General features: G+C 35.9%; 1 protein-coding gene across 1 annotated transcript in view; it reads left to right on the forward strand.

The window, feature by feature from the left end:
• The window catches only part of PDCD10 (programmed cell death 10), a 52,289-nt gene that overhangs the window by 26,441 nt on the left and 10,004 nt on the right, over positions 1-15,844 (forward strand). The window contains exons 3-5 of the mRNA XM_060639149.3: positions 2,363-2,416; positions 8,103-8,220; positions 8,865-8,991. Of these exons, the coding sequence (XP_060495132.1) occupies positions 2,363-2,416; positions 8,103-8,220; positions 8,865-8,991 (299 nt within the window). The remainder of the gene's footprint in view (positions 1-2,362; positions 2,417-8,102; positions 8,221-8,864; positions 8,992-15,844) is intronic.

Genomic DNA, 15,844 nt, shown 5'->3' on the forward strand with positions numbered 1-15,844 from the left:
TTTTCTGGGCCTCTTTTACTTGCCTTGACCCTTTCACATAACAACCAGTACAGAAAGAGATAATAATGCTGACACTTGAAGGTACACATCTGACTCAGACCTTTGACTTGCTGAAAGAGGTCAGAGTGTGGTGTAAACCCAAATAAGGAAATGGTTCCTATCAGAGTGGAAAACATTCATCCTGTCTGCCTGCCTCTCCCTCCCTTGCACAAGAACTTGAGATGAGAAGAGCTGTATTGTTATTTTAATCTTAAGTAGTATTCATTATAATTAAATGAATTCCATGGAAGAAGTTTTCATTTTTGGAAGCATACTTTCTTTAATTTTATAATCTTACATAGTTGCTTCTTTGTTGTATTTGCCTATGTGGTTCCCTTGTATCTTCCCAGCAATGTTAGTTTTACAGGATTTGTAGAAGCCAAGCTAAATACTGAATTAAATGGTCTGTTATTTATTTTTGGAGATAAAGTATTTATCTTGGCAGATTTTGTTGTTTTTGCCTTATGTTTCAGGTGCATAACTTGTAGGGAGATAAGGTTCTTGGCATTTCTGTTTTGTTTAGAAAATAAAGTGTAGGCCATTCCTTAAATACATGTATGTATGCTTATATTGTTTATAAAGGCAAAGTTACATTTTATTGCCTCCAAGGATTGAAAGGAATATTTACTTCAAAATATGCTCTGTTCATAAGGTTTTTGTAAAAATATTCCACTTGCATAAAAATCTATAAAAGTTACATTGTTTTTGAACATTTAATATTGTCCCCAGTAAAAAAATATATACTTTAGGGTACTTAGGTGGCTCGGTCAGTTGAGTGTCCAACTTCAGCTCAAGTCATGGTCTTAGTTCGTGAGTTTGAGCTGCATATTGGGCTGCTTGCTGTGGGGGTGAAGCTGCTTTAGTTCCTCTGTCCCCCTCTCTCTGCCCCTCCCCCACTTGTACTCTCTCAGATATGGAGGTTAATAATTTTTTTTAAATATAAAGCTTAAAAATACACACACACACACACACACACATATACACATATATATACACATTGAGTTTTACTGAGTTAATTGGCCCAATCATTAGAGACCAAAGGAATATGAATTTAACCGAAGGTAGTTATTTTAAGCCTAGCAGTTAACTCTTCAACAAATGGCTTTTTTTTTTTTTTTTAACATTTATTTATTATTGAGAGAGCATGAGCATGGAAGGGGCAGAGAGAGAGGGAGACACAGAATCCGAAGCAGGCTCCAGGCTCTGAGCTGTCAGCACAGAGCTTGATGCGGGGCTTGAACTGACAGACTACAAGATCAGGACCTGAGCCAAAGCCAGATGCTTAACTGACTGAGCCACCCAGGCGCCCCAGCAAATGGCGTTTTTTTTTTTAATGAAATTTTATTTATTTATTTTTTTTTTGGCTCACTGAAAAATGAATTCTATAAAGTATATAATAAGGACACTTATTTTTCATAATTGTAAACCTCACATTTTGATAGTAAAATTAGAAGCTTTGGAATTCAACTTTTGAGACAGTATTTTAGGTAACCTTTTTTTTAATCCCGGTAACATAGAAGACAGATGATCCACAGTCTTTATTTAGTATCAAACCTTTTATCAGTGCTATTTTCTAATTAATAAAATATACTAACGTCAGCTTAATTCCTGGCTGAGGAATTGTAAAATAATTAAAAAGGAGTAAAATACAAAGAATCTTAAATAAATGTTTTCTTGGTATTGATCATTTTATATTCGGTGCACACCCAACTTACCATGTACTTGAAATAGACTATTGAGAATTGATCTTGAATCCCATTTTCAATAATTGAAGTAAATATGTTTATTCTTTCTGTAGAGACTTAATATTATTTTGCATTCTATGCTTATTTTAAATCTACTTTTAAAGTAGAGCTTGTCTTCGTTTTTTCGTTTTTGTTTTTGTTATTTTGAGAGAGAGCAGGGAGAGGGAGAAAGAATCCTAAGCAGGCTCCATGCCCAGCAGGGAGCCCTATGCTGGCCTTGATCTCACGACCCTGAGTTCATGACCTGACTCAAAATCAAGAGTCAGAAGTTCAACCAACTGAGCCACTCAGGTGCCCCGAGTGTGTTTTTCTTCTCTTCTCTTCTCTTCTCTTCTCTTCTCTTCTCTTCTCTTCTCTTCTCAATGAAAAACTATATATTCCTTAATTTCTCATGGTCTCTAATGAAAATTTTAGATAGCCTGTATATTTGAAGAATTATGGTGATTTAGAATAATTAGCAAGTGTTTTTGTTAATCAAATGATGGATGTATCAGTGTGATTACTATAGAGTGGAATATCAGAAATGTGCTTTTTCTAAGAAAATTGATATTAACAGTGATTTAAAATTTTTATTACAGCTAGAACGAGTAAACCTGTCTGCAGCTCAGACACTGAGAGCAGCTTTCATTAAGGTGAGGTGCACATAATTTATTATGATTAAAATGTATGTTACATATAAACCTGAATATCATGTGATAATTGCCACTTTATTTCCTTCTAGTGAAAACCTCTCAGCTATCTCAGGTCTGTTTTAGTGTACTCTTTAAAGCTTAAAACACTTCCAAAAAGTGAATTGACAGAAATGCTGTTTCCTTAGCATTCATCTTTTTATCACTTTTATGCTTTTGAAACTAATTTCTTTGGAGTCTCTTCTCTTTAGCTTTAGAGTATATTTTCAATTTCTTTTCCTGTTATTTGACTTGATAAAAACCTTTTGGTGACTCAGTTAGTTGGGTGACAGACTTTGGCTCAGGTCATGATCTCACAGTTCGCGGGTTCAAGCCCCGCATCGGGCTCTGCACTGACAACTTGGAACCTGGAGCCTGCTTCGGTTTCTTGGTCTCCCTCACTCTCTGCTCCTCCCCTGCTCGGTCATGTTCTCTCTCTCTCTCTCTCTCTCTCCCAAAAATATCAAAAAAAAAAAAAAAAAAGCTCTTTGTAAAATTATAATTTGAAAATATGTTTTTCATATTGCTTACTTACAGAACCTAAGTATAAAACAGTATTTTTGATGGGAAAATAAGAACTGTGTGTAGGTCAGATTAAGGATACCTTTTCCTTATATGGTCGAGTCACTTAGAGTCAACTTTTTCATTGTCTCCAGATTTGGAGACATTTAATAATTACTAGCCACGTACTATTTAATAATTACTAGCCACGTGTTGCTGTTGAATACTTAAAATATGGTTGGTTCAAATTGAGTTGTACTCCAAGTACAAAATATACACCAGATTTTGAAGACTTAGTACAAGAAAAAGAATGTAAAATAACTCAGCAATAAGTATTTTATAGTAATTACATACTGAAATGGTAATATTTTGGTTGTACTCCTAAAATGATTTCATGTGTTTCTTTTTACTTTTCTAATGTGGCCACTAGGAAATTTAAAATTACAATGAATGACATTTGTTGCTTGAGTTATATTTCTGTTGGACATCCCTATTCTACATATTGGGTGCAGTCTTTCATATAAAACTTTATTCATCCCCCTTCCTTTCCCGGTATATATCAGGGTGCCCAAATCTTTAATTTTTATTTACTTTGTGTGTATTTGTTTCTGTCTGTAGCTAAGATAATTTATATTTCAGGTAAAGTATTTTAATGTTTAAATCTAGAAAAAAATGTATAGTTAAGTTTTATTGGAATAAAACCATAATGCCATCCAGCTTGATTTCTTTTTATGGCAAAGATTAGTTTATCGATACCACTCTTTTTTTTAATTTTTTTTTTAACGTTTATTTATTTTTTTGAGACAGAGAGAGACAGAGCATGAACGGGGGAGGGTCAGAGAGAGGGAGACACAGAATCCGAAGCAGGCTCCAGGCTCTGAGCTGTCAGCACAGAACCCGACGCGGGGCTCAAACTCATGGACCGCGAGATCATGACCTGAGCCGAAGTCGGCCGCCCAACCGACTGAGCCACCCAGGCGCCCCTATCGATACCACTCTTAACTGGTAGCATAGACTATGTCACTAGACATCTCTCCTCCCTCACCATAAGAATTTACATTGTATGTATTAGATTAGAGCTATTTTGATGTGATTAATACTCTAAAAAGCACTGCCTGTATATGTATACATAGTAGCTTAATTAAAATATGTTCTGACAAATCATTGGGTTAATGAAGAAAATGAATCAAGTAACACCATCAGTGTTGTGTTTCTTTTTTTCTTTGAGTTTGGTGTGGTTTTGGAATGGCATATTTAGTCATTAGGGAGGCATGATGGAAACTGTTTTAAGCTGACTTTCAACCTATTTTCAGTGTGGCCAAAGAAGGGAAGGAAAGGCAACTTATTTCACAATATAGTATTGAGGGACGCCTGGGTGGCTCAGTCGGTGGAGCGTCCGACTTCGGCTCAGGTCATGATCTCACAGTCGGTGGGTTCGAGCCTCGCGTCAGGCTCTTGTGCTGACAGCTCAGAGCCTGGAGCCTGCTTCTGATCCTGTGTCTTCCTCTCTCTCTGCCCCTCCCCCACTCTCACTTTGTCTCACTCTATCTCTCAAAAATAAATAAATGTAAAAAATAAAAATAAAAAAAACAACAATATAGTATTGATAAGGCAAAAGTCCATTTTTCAGCTTTTCTGATAGCAAGAACAGAGAGAAGTTTCTCCTGCTCATCATAAAGAGGACTCTGTCTGAAGTAGTAGATGATATCCTCAATGTTATTTCTAAAAGAGACAAAATAATTTTGTTAAGCTTTTTCTTTTAATATACTTATATATAATCTGATGTTTTAACACTAAAGTACAATTTAAACTGTGTTTAAAGTATGTGGTTATGATAGATCTGGTTTACCATATGGATAAATTTTATTAGCCTTGGCACTGATTCTTAATTGGGGAAAGTGGAAGTTATTTTGAGAGGAAAACAAATTAGTTTGCCTTGATTTTATCATTATTATCATATTTAATTTGTTAATGTTTTAAATGTTTATTCATTTTTGAGAGAGAGAGAAAGACCGTCATTGTGAGTGGGAAGGGGCAGGGGAAGGAGCAGAGAGAGGGAGACAAAGAATCCGAACGAAACAGGCTCCAGGCTCTGAGCTGTCAGCACAGAGCCCGAGGAGGGGCTTGAACTCAAGAACTTTGAGATATGACCTGAGTCAAAGTCAGATGCTTAATCGACTGAGCAAATTTAATTTGTTAAATTTCAAATGGAATTAAAAGGACATGCCTTAAAAAGATGAAGATTTTGTGTTTTTAAAACTAGAACTTATTTGACAGTTTTTTTTAAGTGTATTAATTTTGAGAGAGGGGGAGAGGCAGAGAGAGAGAGAATCCCGAGCAAGCTCCACACTGACAGTGCAGAGCCCTATGCAGAGCTCAGACTTACAAACTGCAAGATTTGAGCCCAAATCAAGAGCCGGATGCTTAACCGACTGAGCCACCCAGGCGCCCTTGAAAAAGATTTTAAAAGCCTCACTCACCCATATATCCCTATTAATATCCATAATATATATGCCTATGTTTCCAGTTCTTTGACCACAACACAGTGTCATCTATCAAGGTTTAATATTTATTTTTATTATTATCACAAGAAAAAGGATTAAAATAGTTTCTCCCAAGATGAAATACTAATAAATACTATCTTTTAAGATACCTGTTCTCCTTGGTTCTTTTTCCTCTTGGAAAGTTCTGATAGGTTTTGCTGTTGAGAATCACCGAATCACAAGAGTGGATGTTACTGCCTTTGAGGATAGTTTCCTGTCATAGTTGGGTTCTTTATAAAAATTGGACAACCATAGAATTCAAGGTTGTATTCTGGGGCAGACCTGAAGATCTAGATAGATAAAGTCACCAGTTTAAGCATAGATCTGTTTATTTTGTCAGTCAGAAGAATTGGGTAGATTTAAGGCATTTAAAATTAAAAGTAAGTAGCTTAATTAGGATTTCAGCCAGAAGATACTAAGACTATAATTCCTAAGCTATGTGCCTAGGCACCCTGCGTCCCCACAGCAAACTCAGATGGGTGCCATGAGTTATGTTAAACATCTAAAGGAACATAGTGATACTAAACATCTGTTAGACCCTGTGAACTATGCTAGCTTGAAGTAGTTTGCAATTCCAACATACTAGATTAAGCCCTATTCCTTTCAATGATGTCATATCTTTATGAGGTTGGAATTTTGGCCATTGCTGTGAGAAAAAGCAGGTACCACAAGAAAATCAATATACAACAGGAAGTGAGGGCAGGGTCCAATCTGATTCCAACATTTGAGAATTGTGCAGTGCCCAACAGGTGCATGTATCTCAGTAGCAAGTAATCTTGGTTATTTAAGAATTAAAGAAAGTATTCTTCTTTCAATTTATGTATTTCTTAAAGACGACTACATTGTTAGAAGAACGCAAGTACTTATTAAGTTGTTTGAACCTAACTACTTAATACATAGCACTATTAAGGTATATTTCTTAGCACTAAGACACTTGTGAACTGAGAAGGCTTGATACTTCTGCAAGATTTCTGTAATGCTCCAGTTTGGGCAGTTTCCAGACCAACTTGATGTTGGAAACTTTATTCTCAGACTGTCAGCATTTAGTTCTTTTGGCACCGTATTATAACTTAATCAGAGAGAGATTGTCTTCCTGCTGAAACTTTTTGTGAGCAGGTGGGGAATGCGCTCCTGCCTCCTAAAACAATGCATTATATAGGCAATTTGATGCTACTCAGAGAAGGAAGATAAACCACTGTTATCAAATACTGGCTTATTTACATAGTGTATATAATTTTGTGACAATTCACCAAATTAATGTTGATACCATCTTAACCCATATTTATACAATTTTTCTTCGAAAGGTAGTCTTGTATTTTAAAAATAGATTCTATCTTACATATACTCATGGAAGGAAAAATCAAAACAGGTTATAAAAGGGAATGAATTCATAGGATACACTTTATTGTTACTAATCATCTATGAAAATGACTTCCTTAAGTAGCATACGACGGCAGTTTAAAATGGTCCCAGGATTGAGATAAATGTGCATATTTTCTTTTCCCATTCCATCCGAAAACCTTTCAGTGTTTGGTACTTGAAAAACAAGATGTTATAATGGAAAGAGCATAGGAACAGAAGAAAGCTAGATCTGCAGTGATACCAGAAAGGAATTGTAAAGGCAGAGGTTAAATGTGCTTGACACGTAAGGAAGTAAATAGATCGCTGTCCGATTATGATCATAAATGGTGTTTCTATTTGCCGTTTAATATTGGGCAAAAATGATAAGAAATCATCAGCACAATGATTCAAATTGACAGGCATCTTAAAACAAACTTAGAATGTCATTACAAAATTTTTAAAAATAGTAAAATGGGACAAAATCACTGGGAAAGACCCAAATCAGAAAGTTAACTTTGATAAGCTCAGAACTCCTATGTTCAGTCCTGAAATGGCTAGAAGATTTTAGTGCCCTAGTGAATGTAAGTAACATAGAACCAATACAGACTCATTAGTGAGACAAGCTCAGGAGATAGCAAAAGGATGAAATGATGTTCTGTAAATTATCCTTGCTACAAATATTCTTGCTACAAAAATAAAATAGGAAATGAAAATCATTATGTGGGAAAGTAGTTAAGGGATTATATAGCTTAAATAAAACCTGCAAAGGGAACCCTGCTTTTTTGTTTCATTTTTGTTTTTCTTGACTTACTGTTCATTTAAATGCCAAGGATCTGCAAAGTACTGGTAACATAAGTATTACTTGATTCTCAAGTTGGAATATTAGCTAATGAGAAAAAAATCTAAATATCCTTAGTATATTTAAGCTACTGAAAAGAGTAATTGATGGATTATCAAAATACATATAACCTTTATTTCTATTTTTGTTACTAGTTTGATTGCAAGTGAGCGTAGAGGAGAAGTAGGAAGTGTTAAGTACTTTACGTTCAAATGGCAAAAGAGACCCTGGCTGTAACAAGAAGCCTCGTGCATAAGCTCTGAGGAAACATAAGTGAATGCCATCAGGACACCTACTTTACAAAGGTTTCTGCCCTCATAAGTTGATCACTGAAAGAAATTCTCAGCAGGTTCTAAACGATTAAGTTTTGGCTTTAAAATGCTGATTGAGCTTCTGTATTTTAAAACTAGCTTTCTCTTCTTTATAGGCTGAAAAAGAAAATCCAGGACTCACGCAAGACATCATTATGAAAATTTTAGAGAAAAAAAGTGTAGAAGTTAACTTCACAGAGTCCCTTCTTCGAATGGCAGCTGATGATGTAGAAGGTAGTCAGAGAGTCTTGTTTACTTTTCTTACAGTTGTTGAAAAGCATTTCCTCCAAATCTTTATTTGACAAAAGGGCCTCCGCCCCTTGCCTTCTCCTTCCCTTCCTTACTGTTACTGTTATTGTGATGATAGTGGGGAAAAAAATCAATGTAAATTATGTTTGTGTTTTAAGTGAGATTTCAAGAATGTGCTGAAGATATTAGTAGGTTGTTTGGGTTTTGATATATTAAATATAAAGGTTTTTATTAAACTCATCTACCCCATTGACAGATATCTGTTGCCATTATATTTGTTATGAATGTCATAAGGTTTAAGGTTTCTGTGTCAAGTATAGCTTCAGAGGCCTGATAAACTTGACTGAGACGTTTGTTTAGTTATTTAAGATTCATGGGATTTCCGTTGATCCCAAAATGGAAAATGTTTGGTCTTTCATCTTCTGATACTTCACTTGTAGAGTGAAGGCCCTAATACTATTTCCGAACTAAGTTGAATTTTAATGAATTTTGCTTTTGCAACCTTGTCTTTCCTAATCATCTGGCCTTTCTCTCCCCACTCTGCCACACCTCTTTAACCAATACTGGGAATTCTTGTACTTGAATTTGGCAGGGAATTGCATGATGCTTTTTATTATGTATTTTGTCAGAGTATATGATTGAACGACCAGAGCCAGAATTCCAGGACCTAAACGAAAAGGCACGAGCACTTAAACAAATTCTCAGTAAGATCCCAGATGAGATCAATGACCGAGTGAGGTTTCTGCAGACAATCAAGTAAGCAACTTTTGGCTTTGGTTCTTCTTTTCTTGAAAATACTTCAAAAGAACCACTAATACTAGGTGTTTTATTTTGGTATGACATTAATATTAAATTGAAATGCTAATTTGAAATCAAACTTGAAATTTTTAAATGCTGTATTTTTGATTAACTTTTAAGCTGTGGTATTTGGCATTAGAATGTAATGTTTTCTAGAATGTTAATATAAAAAGTGAATGAAATGTACATAAACTGGAATGCAGTTTGAACTATAAAAAATAATTGAAAAATGTAAATGTCAGATTAAAGTGAATAGAGAAGTTGGATAAATTATAGTATGGGTAACAGAGGATACCAGTATTATTTTTGTTTCAGAAATGGCATAAGTCATTAAGATAAGTAATGTACTCTTAGGCTTGAATAGCATTTTTTAATATTGGCCAAATCGTAAACCTCCAAATCCTTACCTTTGGGATACAGGTTAAATTAGACTGAGAATATGCATGGGGCCAGGAGGCTGACTGGTGAGCAGCAGCAAGAAGGATCATCCTTGAGTAGTGGTTCTCAAACCAGGGGCACTCTCCTCAGGGGTGAAAGGGTGGGAGAATGAGGGGGGGAAACTCCAAACATGATTTCCGATGAGTAAAGAGTCTCATAATTTTCTTCAGCCTGACTGGATATAAAATGAAGAAAATTGGGAATAACTAGAATGGCATTATTAGTGCAACCTTTTAGTGAAACCACAAGTAGAAAATGCTGACAAGGAAAGATTTTCAGGTTTTTGTTTTTTGTTTTTTTTTTTTGTTTTTCTGGAAGAGGCTGCATCATCATACATCCTATCTTTATTTAATTTTTTATTTTATTTTTTTAAATTTACACTCAAGTTAGCATGTAGTGCAACAGTGATTTCAGTAGTGGATTCCTTAATGCCCCTTACCCACTTAGCCCATCCCCCCTCCTACAACCCCTCCAGTAACTCTGTTTGTTCTCCATATTTAAGAGTCTCTTATGTTTTGTCCCCCTCCCTGTTTTTATATTCTTTTTGCTTCCCTTCCCTTATGTTCATCTGTTTTATCTCTTAAAGTCCTCATATGAGTGAAGTCATATGATTTTTGTCTTTATCTGACTGACCAATTTCACTTAGCATAATACCCTCCAGTTCCATCCACGTAGTTGCAAATGGCAAGATTTCATTCTTTTTGACTGCCGAGTAATACTCCATTATATATATATATATATATATATATATATATATATATATATGTATACACACACACACACACATACATACACACCACATCTTCTTCATCCATTCATCCATCGATGGACATTTGGGCTCTTTCCATACTTTGGCTATTGTTGATAGTGCTGCTCTAAACATGGGGGTGCATGTGCCCCTTTGAAACAGCACACCTGTATCCCTTGGATAAATGCCTAGTAGTGCAATTGCTGGGTCATAGGGTAGTTCTATGTTTAGTTTTTTGAGGAACCTCCATACTGTTTTCCAGAATGGCTGCACCAGCTTGCATTCCCACCAACAATGCAAAGAGATCCTCTTTCTCCTCATCCTCACCAACATCTGTTGTTGCCTGAGTTGTTCATGTTAGCCATTCTGACAGGTGTGAGGTGGTATCTCATTGTGGTTTTGATTTGTATTTCCCTGATGATGAGTGATGTTGAGCATTTTTTCATGTGTCGGCCATCTGGATGTCTTCTTTGGAAAGGTGTCTGTTCACATACATCGTATCGTTGAAGAATATAAAGAGGTTCACTGGAAGTAAATAATAACATTCATCTCTTAGAAATAGTATTCTTTGCAATTCACATTACAAAATGCTGTTTTAGCTGGTTTGGGCACCTATTTTGAGTGGTATGGGGAGAGGAGTATCCCATTTTAGAAAATAATGGTTCATGTTGGGCACCCAACCCAGCTATCAAGGAGCACCCCTCCTCTTTCAGGTCTTCTTTTCCACCCCCCCTTTTTTTTTAAACGTTTTTTATTTTTGAGAGACTGAGAGATAGAACACGAATGGGGAGGGGCAGAGAGAGAGGGAGACAGAATCTGGAAGCAGGCTCCAAGCTCTGAGCTGTCAACATAGAGCTTCACACGGGGCTTAAACCCACCAACTGTGAGATCATGACCTGAGCCGAAGTCAGATGCTCAGTGGACTGAGCCCCCCAGGTGCCCCTCTTGTAGGTCTTCTAACTGAGAACCTGAAAGTATGAGAAAGATTTTTCATTGGGTAGCCAAATTTCATGTCACAGGAGCAAATACCAAGGTAGATATTTTACCCTTATAGGAAAGCCTCAACTTCCTTTAACTATTTTTAATATGTAAAAAAGGAAGACAGTCAACTGTGCATGAAATTTTATTTTTAGTCTCATAAAAAGTAAACATGTTTTAGCTCATAAAAGGATAAATTGCCAGTGATCTGAAGCACAGTTGTTTAAACAACTTATTTTGGCATTTTCAAAAAAATTTAATAAGATTTTAATGTGTTTTGATCATATATTTGCTTATAATCTCTGCTACGTTTCTATGAAAATACGACATTTTAAAAATAATATTTTCGGCAGATTTTGCCTCAGGTCATTGAAGGAGAAGTTTATAGAATCAATGTCATCTTCATAGTAATAGCAGTCACTTAGAATAATGTATTCAGTGCTTTCTTAAGTGCTTCGTGTGTATTAACTTATTATAACACTGCCATAACAAGTGAAGAAATTAAGTAATTTTTCCAAGGTCACAGAGCTGGTAAGTTGGTAGATCTGGCTTTGAACCCAGGCAGACTCGCTCCATGGTCTTCTCTGCTGCTTCCCAATCCGAGATGCATAATGCTGATCTAATCTGGTGATTGAAAAAAAAAGTTTCTACCATTTGGAAGAGGTGTGATAAAGGACATCTTAATATAGAATTCCGGTAGGTAAGAGAGAGAACAGTGTTGTGGTTGAAGCTGGGGTAGGTATGATAGGCCCAGAACCCTCCTCCTGCTACTTTGACACCATCTTTCCCCTCTGTGGAGTCCCCAAAGCATCCCTGCTAAACCCACTGTGGCTGTGGAGAGATAGGTTTGAAAAACACTTTATAAACAACCACATTTTAATTGTAAGGAAATCGAGGTCAGGAGCCTAAGAGTCTTGTCCATAATCCTTGACAGAGGCCGAATCAGGGGCTTGTCTCTCATTTATCGGGCAGTATTAATATTTCAGTTCTGTTTTCTGGAGTGTGCCCAGCATGACTGAATTAAGAATATTGGCAATTCACATTTATTTCTTGACCGTTTGAGGAGGTATAATTGGCCATGGAAAGTTTGTGTTGATAATATGTATTATTTCTGAGACTAAAATTCAACCATGTATGAATTAATATAGATAGGTAAGGTGTAATTATTTGTATCACTGATATAGATTGATACATTTTGGTACATATCGTCCCCATGGTTAATTGTTTAACAAATTAGTGGATAAAATCACACCAAAATTAAGGCTTATCCTTCAGGTACAACATATTATGTAGTTACTGTTTTTTTCTTTAAAATATTTTACTTTTGTATATTTAAGGTAGTTTTATCTTCCTCATTTATTTTAGCAATATTTTTCAATAAACATGTATCAAATGCTTTACCAAGTACTACATGTGATTTCATGGGTTATATTAAAGTAGTAAAAAGACTCCTGTCCACTAACAAATATCCAGGTATTTTTGTGTATGTTAGCAGACCTGGGTTTGAATTTCTCTTCCAGTATTTAGCAGTGTGGCCTCAGTTAAATTGCTTATTAGCTTCTGTCTTTCTAGCTTCTGTCTGAAGATGAGGGTGACAGTTGCAAGAATTGAAAGAAATGACATACACAAAGTGCTTCACACAGAACTGCACATATGCTTACAGCACATGTTGTATTGTATTATAGGGCTTTTTTCCCCCTTTTCTCTATGGAGATGATTAGGAAAATGATCCGACAAACAAATACGTTAAAAGTTCTTTTGATTAATGAATGTTTCTGTTTGACTACAGTTAAGCTTATACAAATATTTAATAAAATTAATTAATAGGGTTTTTTTAAAGTCTGATACATTCTAATGAATGACTAGTAGAGACCTGTACCTTAATAAAGCAGAAAGCCATGCGTTGATCTATTCACTCTTTATTATCTGCATTTGCATAATTATATGCTAAAATTCACGAGTTTGGTTTTCCAGATGGCTTCAGAATAGCTTTTCCAGAGTTGTCCAGTCTAGACCAAACTAAACATACAGCATAGGAATTTCCTTCCTTTAAAGTGTTCACATAAACATATGTTATATAAATTTGGGTGACATGATTAAAAGCTCTACTATTCTATGCAAGTTTTGGGTAAGGTGTATGTTTACATTTCGTCTGATGCCTGTTGTCCTCTCTTTCAAGTGTATGTTTCCCCAAAATTGCCCCACTAAAAGCTACAAATTGCTAAAATTCCTTGCTATTGTAACTATATTATATGTCCCTTTTCACAGAATCACTTAACTCCAGACTGTTTGTAATTACACTGAAGTTATTTTATCCTCAGGTTTTCTCCATTTCTTGATCTGTTACATTGTCTGAAGTATTTTTTAGGGCTGATTATTTTCTCTTGTTGGAAATGGACCCTTAACTACTAATACAGTTTAGCTTCCCTGGTGCAAACCTTAGTGCCTTAACTGAAAAAACTCTTCTGTGTACATACAGATGATGTCATATTTGACATAAATTGCCCAGATTGTTTTTAAATTTTTTTAATGTTTATTATTTTTGAGAGTGAGACAGTGCGAGTGGAGGAGGAACAGAGAGAGAGAGGGAGACACAGAATCCAAAGCAGGCTCTGGGCTCACAGAGGTTGAACCCACGAACCGTGAGACCATGACCTGAGCCGAAGTCAGATGCTTAACTGACTGAGCCACCCAGGTGCCCCAGCCACAGATTGTTTGTAGAGGAGGGCAGGCCTAGGGATAAACAGCCTTGATCATTCCATAGAATTCTTTATGAAACTCTATGGCCTAGTTCTAGGCTCTAGGTTCCCAAACACTGGATTCCAAATTTGGTTCATCAGCAAAATCACCTGGGGGCTTATTTTTTAAGTTTTCTTTTAAAATATAGATAGCTTCCATGGGGCGCCATGGGGGTGGCTCAGTCAGTTGATTGTCCGACTTTGGCTCAGGTCATGATCTCACGGTCTGTGAGTTTGAGCCCCACATCGGGCTCTGTGCTGACAGCTCAGAGCCTGGAGCCTGCTTCAGATTCTGTGTCTCCCTCTCTCTCTGACCCTCCCCTGCTCATTCTCTGCCTCTCTCTCTGTCAGAAATAAGTAAACATTAAAAAAATAATGTTTAAAAATAAAAAAAAAATAAAATATAGATAGCTTCCCAATATTCATTAGTAAGCCTGGGGCACTACTATTCAGTAAACCCTTGCTTTATCTAAGAGGTGAGTGGGTGAGAACTCACTGCTCTTTTGACCTATAGAATCCAGCCATTGTCATTATATATGGAGCATATATTCATCTTGTTGATTAGCCCAGAAAGCACATTCTTATTGTCCTTTTTTATTTTTATTTTTAAAAATCGTTATTTATTTTGAGAGAGAGAGAGAAATCACATGACAGGGGAGGGGCAGAGAGAGAAGGAGAGAGAGAATCCCAGGCAGACTTCATGCTCAGCACAGAGTCCAACACGGGGCTTGAACTCACAAACCTTGAGATCATGACCTGAGCCGAAGTCACTTAACCGACTGAGCCACTCAGGCACCCCTAATCCCTTCTTTAAAGTAGAATATTAAAGTATTTACAAAGTTCTTCTGTATAAACACCTGTTTGATCACTCTAATTTGCTCCATTATGTTCTGTTTTAAATGGGCTCATTATGGATTTGAAGTACATTCCAAATATTTATTTTCTGAAATCATAATTTTTCTCATAGTCACGTGACATCACTTTATTAAGCAGTAATGAATTTATGCACATCATAGCAATACAGAAGGAGTCAGCTTACTTGAAACCATAGATGAAAGGAACTGTTGTATGAGTTAAAACTGCTGTTCCTAAACTAGAGGCAAAGAGGAGGAAAAAATGAGTGGATAGATACCATTTCTATGTAAAATTCATTGTCCTACTTGCATATTTCATAGTTTAATGTATCAGCCTGATATCAATGTTTGACATACAGGAGGTAATAAGTAAATATTTATTAAAATATTTTACTATTTCAGAATAGGCTAAAATACTTCCTTTATACCAAAATCCTGCATACTTGTAATTCTTAGTCGTCCCACTTGCTTATTTATGGGAAATCTATGAAACACATACAGAAATCTGGACACAGAGCTTTTTTGGTTTTTTTCTTTAGTAAAGCTGAAATGTTTTAGGTATGAAATACCTGAAATCTGACATTTGTGATTAAAAAGTCAGTAATAAAAGATTATCTTTGGGATGGTCTAGATTCATGTCTTACTAATTCATATCTTCACATTTACATTTGCATAGCAGAAGTTTAAGTTCAGTTTGACCAAAAATATTGCTATGAAGTTAGAAGATGAAAATTGAAAAGGGCATAGATATAAAAGACCAGAGTTTAGAAAAAAAAAAAATGGTTTACGGATAAGAATAACATTCAACTCATGAGAATTACTGATTTCTTTATCTCCTTAAAAGGAGAGGAAGGTGTTGATGCGTATATAGTCCAGGGATGATAGGTGAAAAGGGTTAAGGTGGAAAAAATATTCTGATACTGCCTTTCTCAGAAATTTAAATGTATTTTCCAAGGGAAATAATTACAACAAAGGTTTGGAAGAGGAGGATAGGCAGTTGTTAGAAGGTAAATATATCTTAAGAGATGTATGGGGCACCTGGGTGGCTCAGTTGG

This window comes from Panthera onca, chromosome C2 (assembly GCF_046562875.1).
Source record: "Panthera onca isolate mPanOnc1 chromosome C2, mPanOnc1 haplotype 2, whole genome shotgun sequence".
In the NCBI taxonomy this organism is placed as follows: Eukaryota; Metazoa; Chordata; class Mammalia; order Carnivora; family Felidae; genus Panthera; species Panthera onca.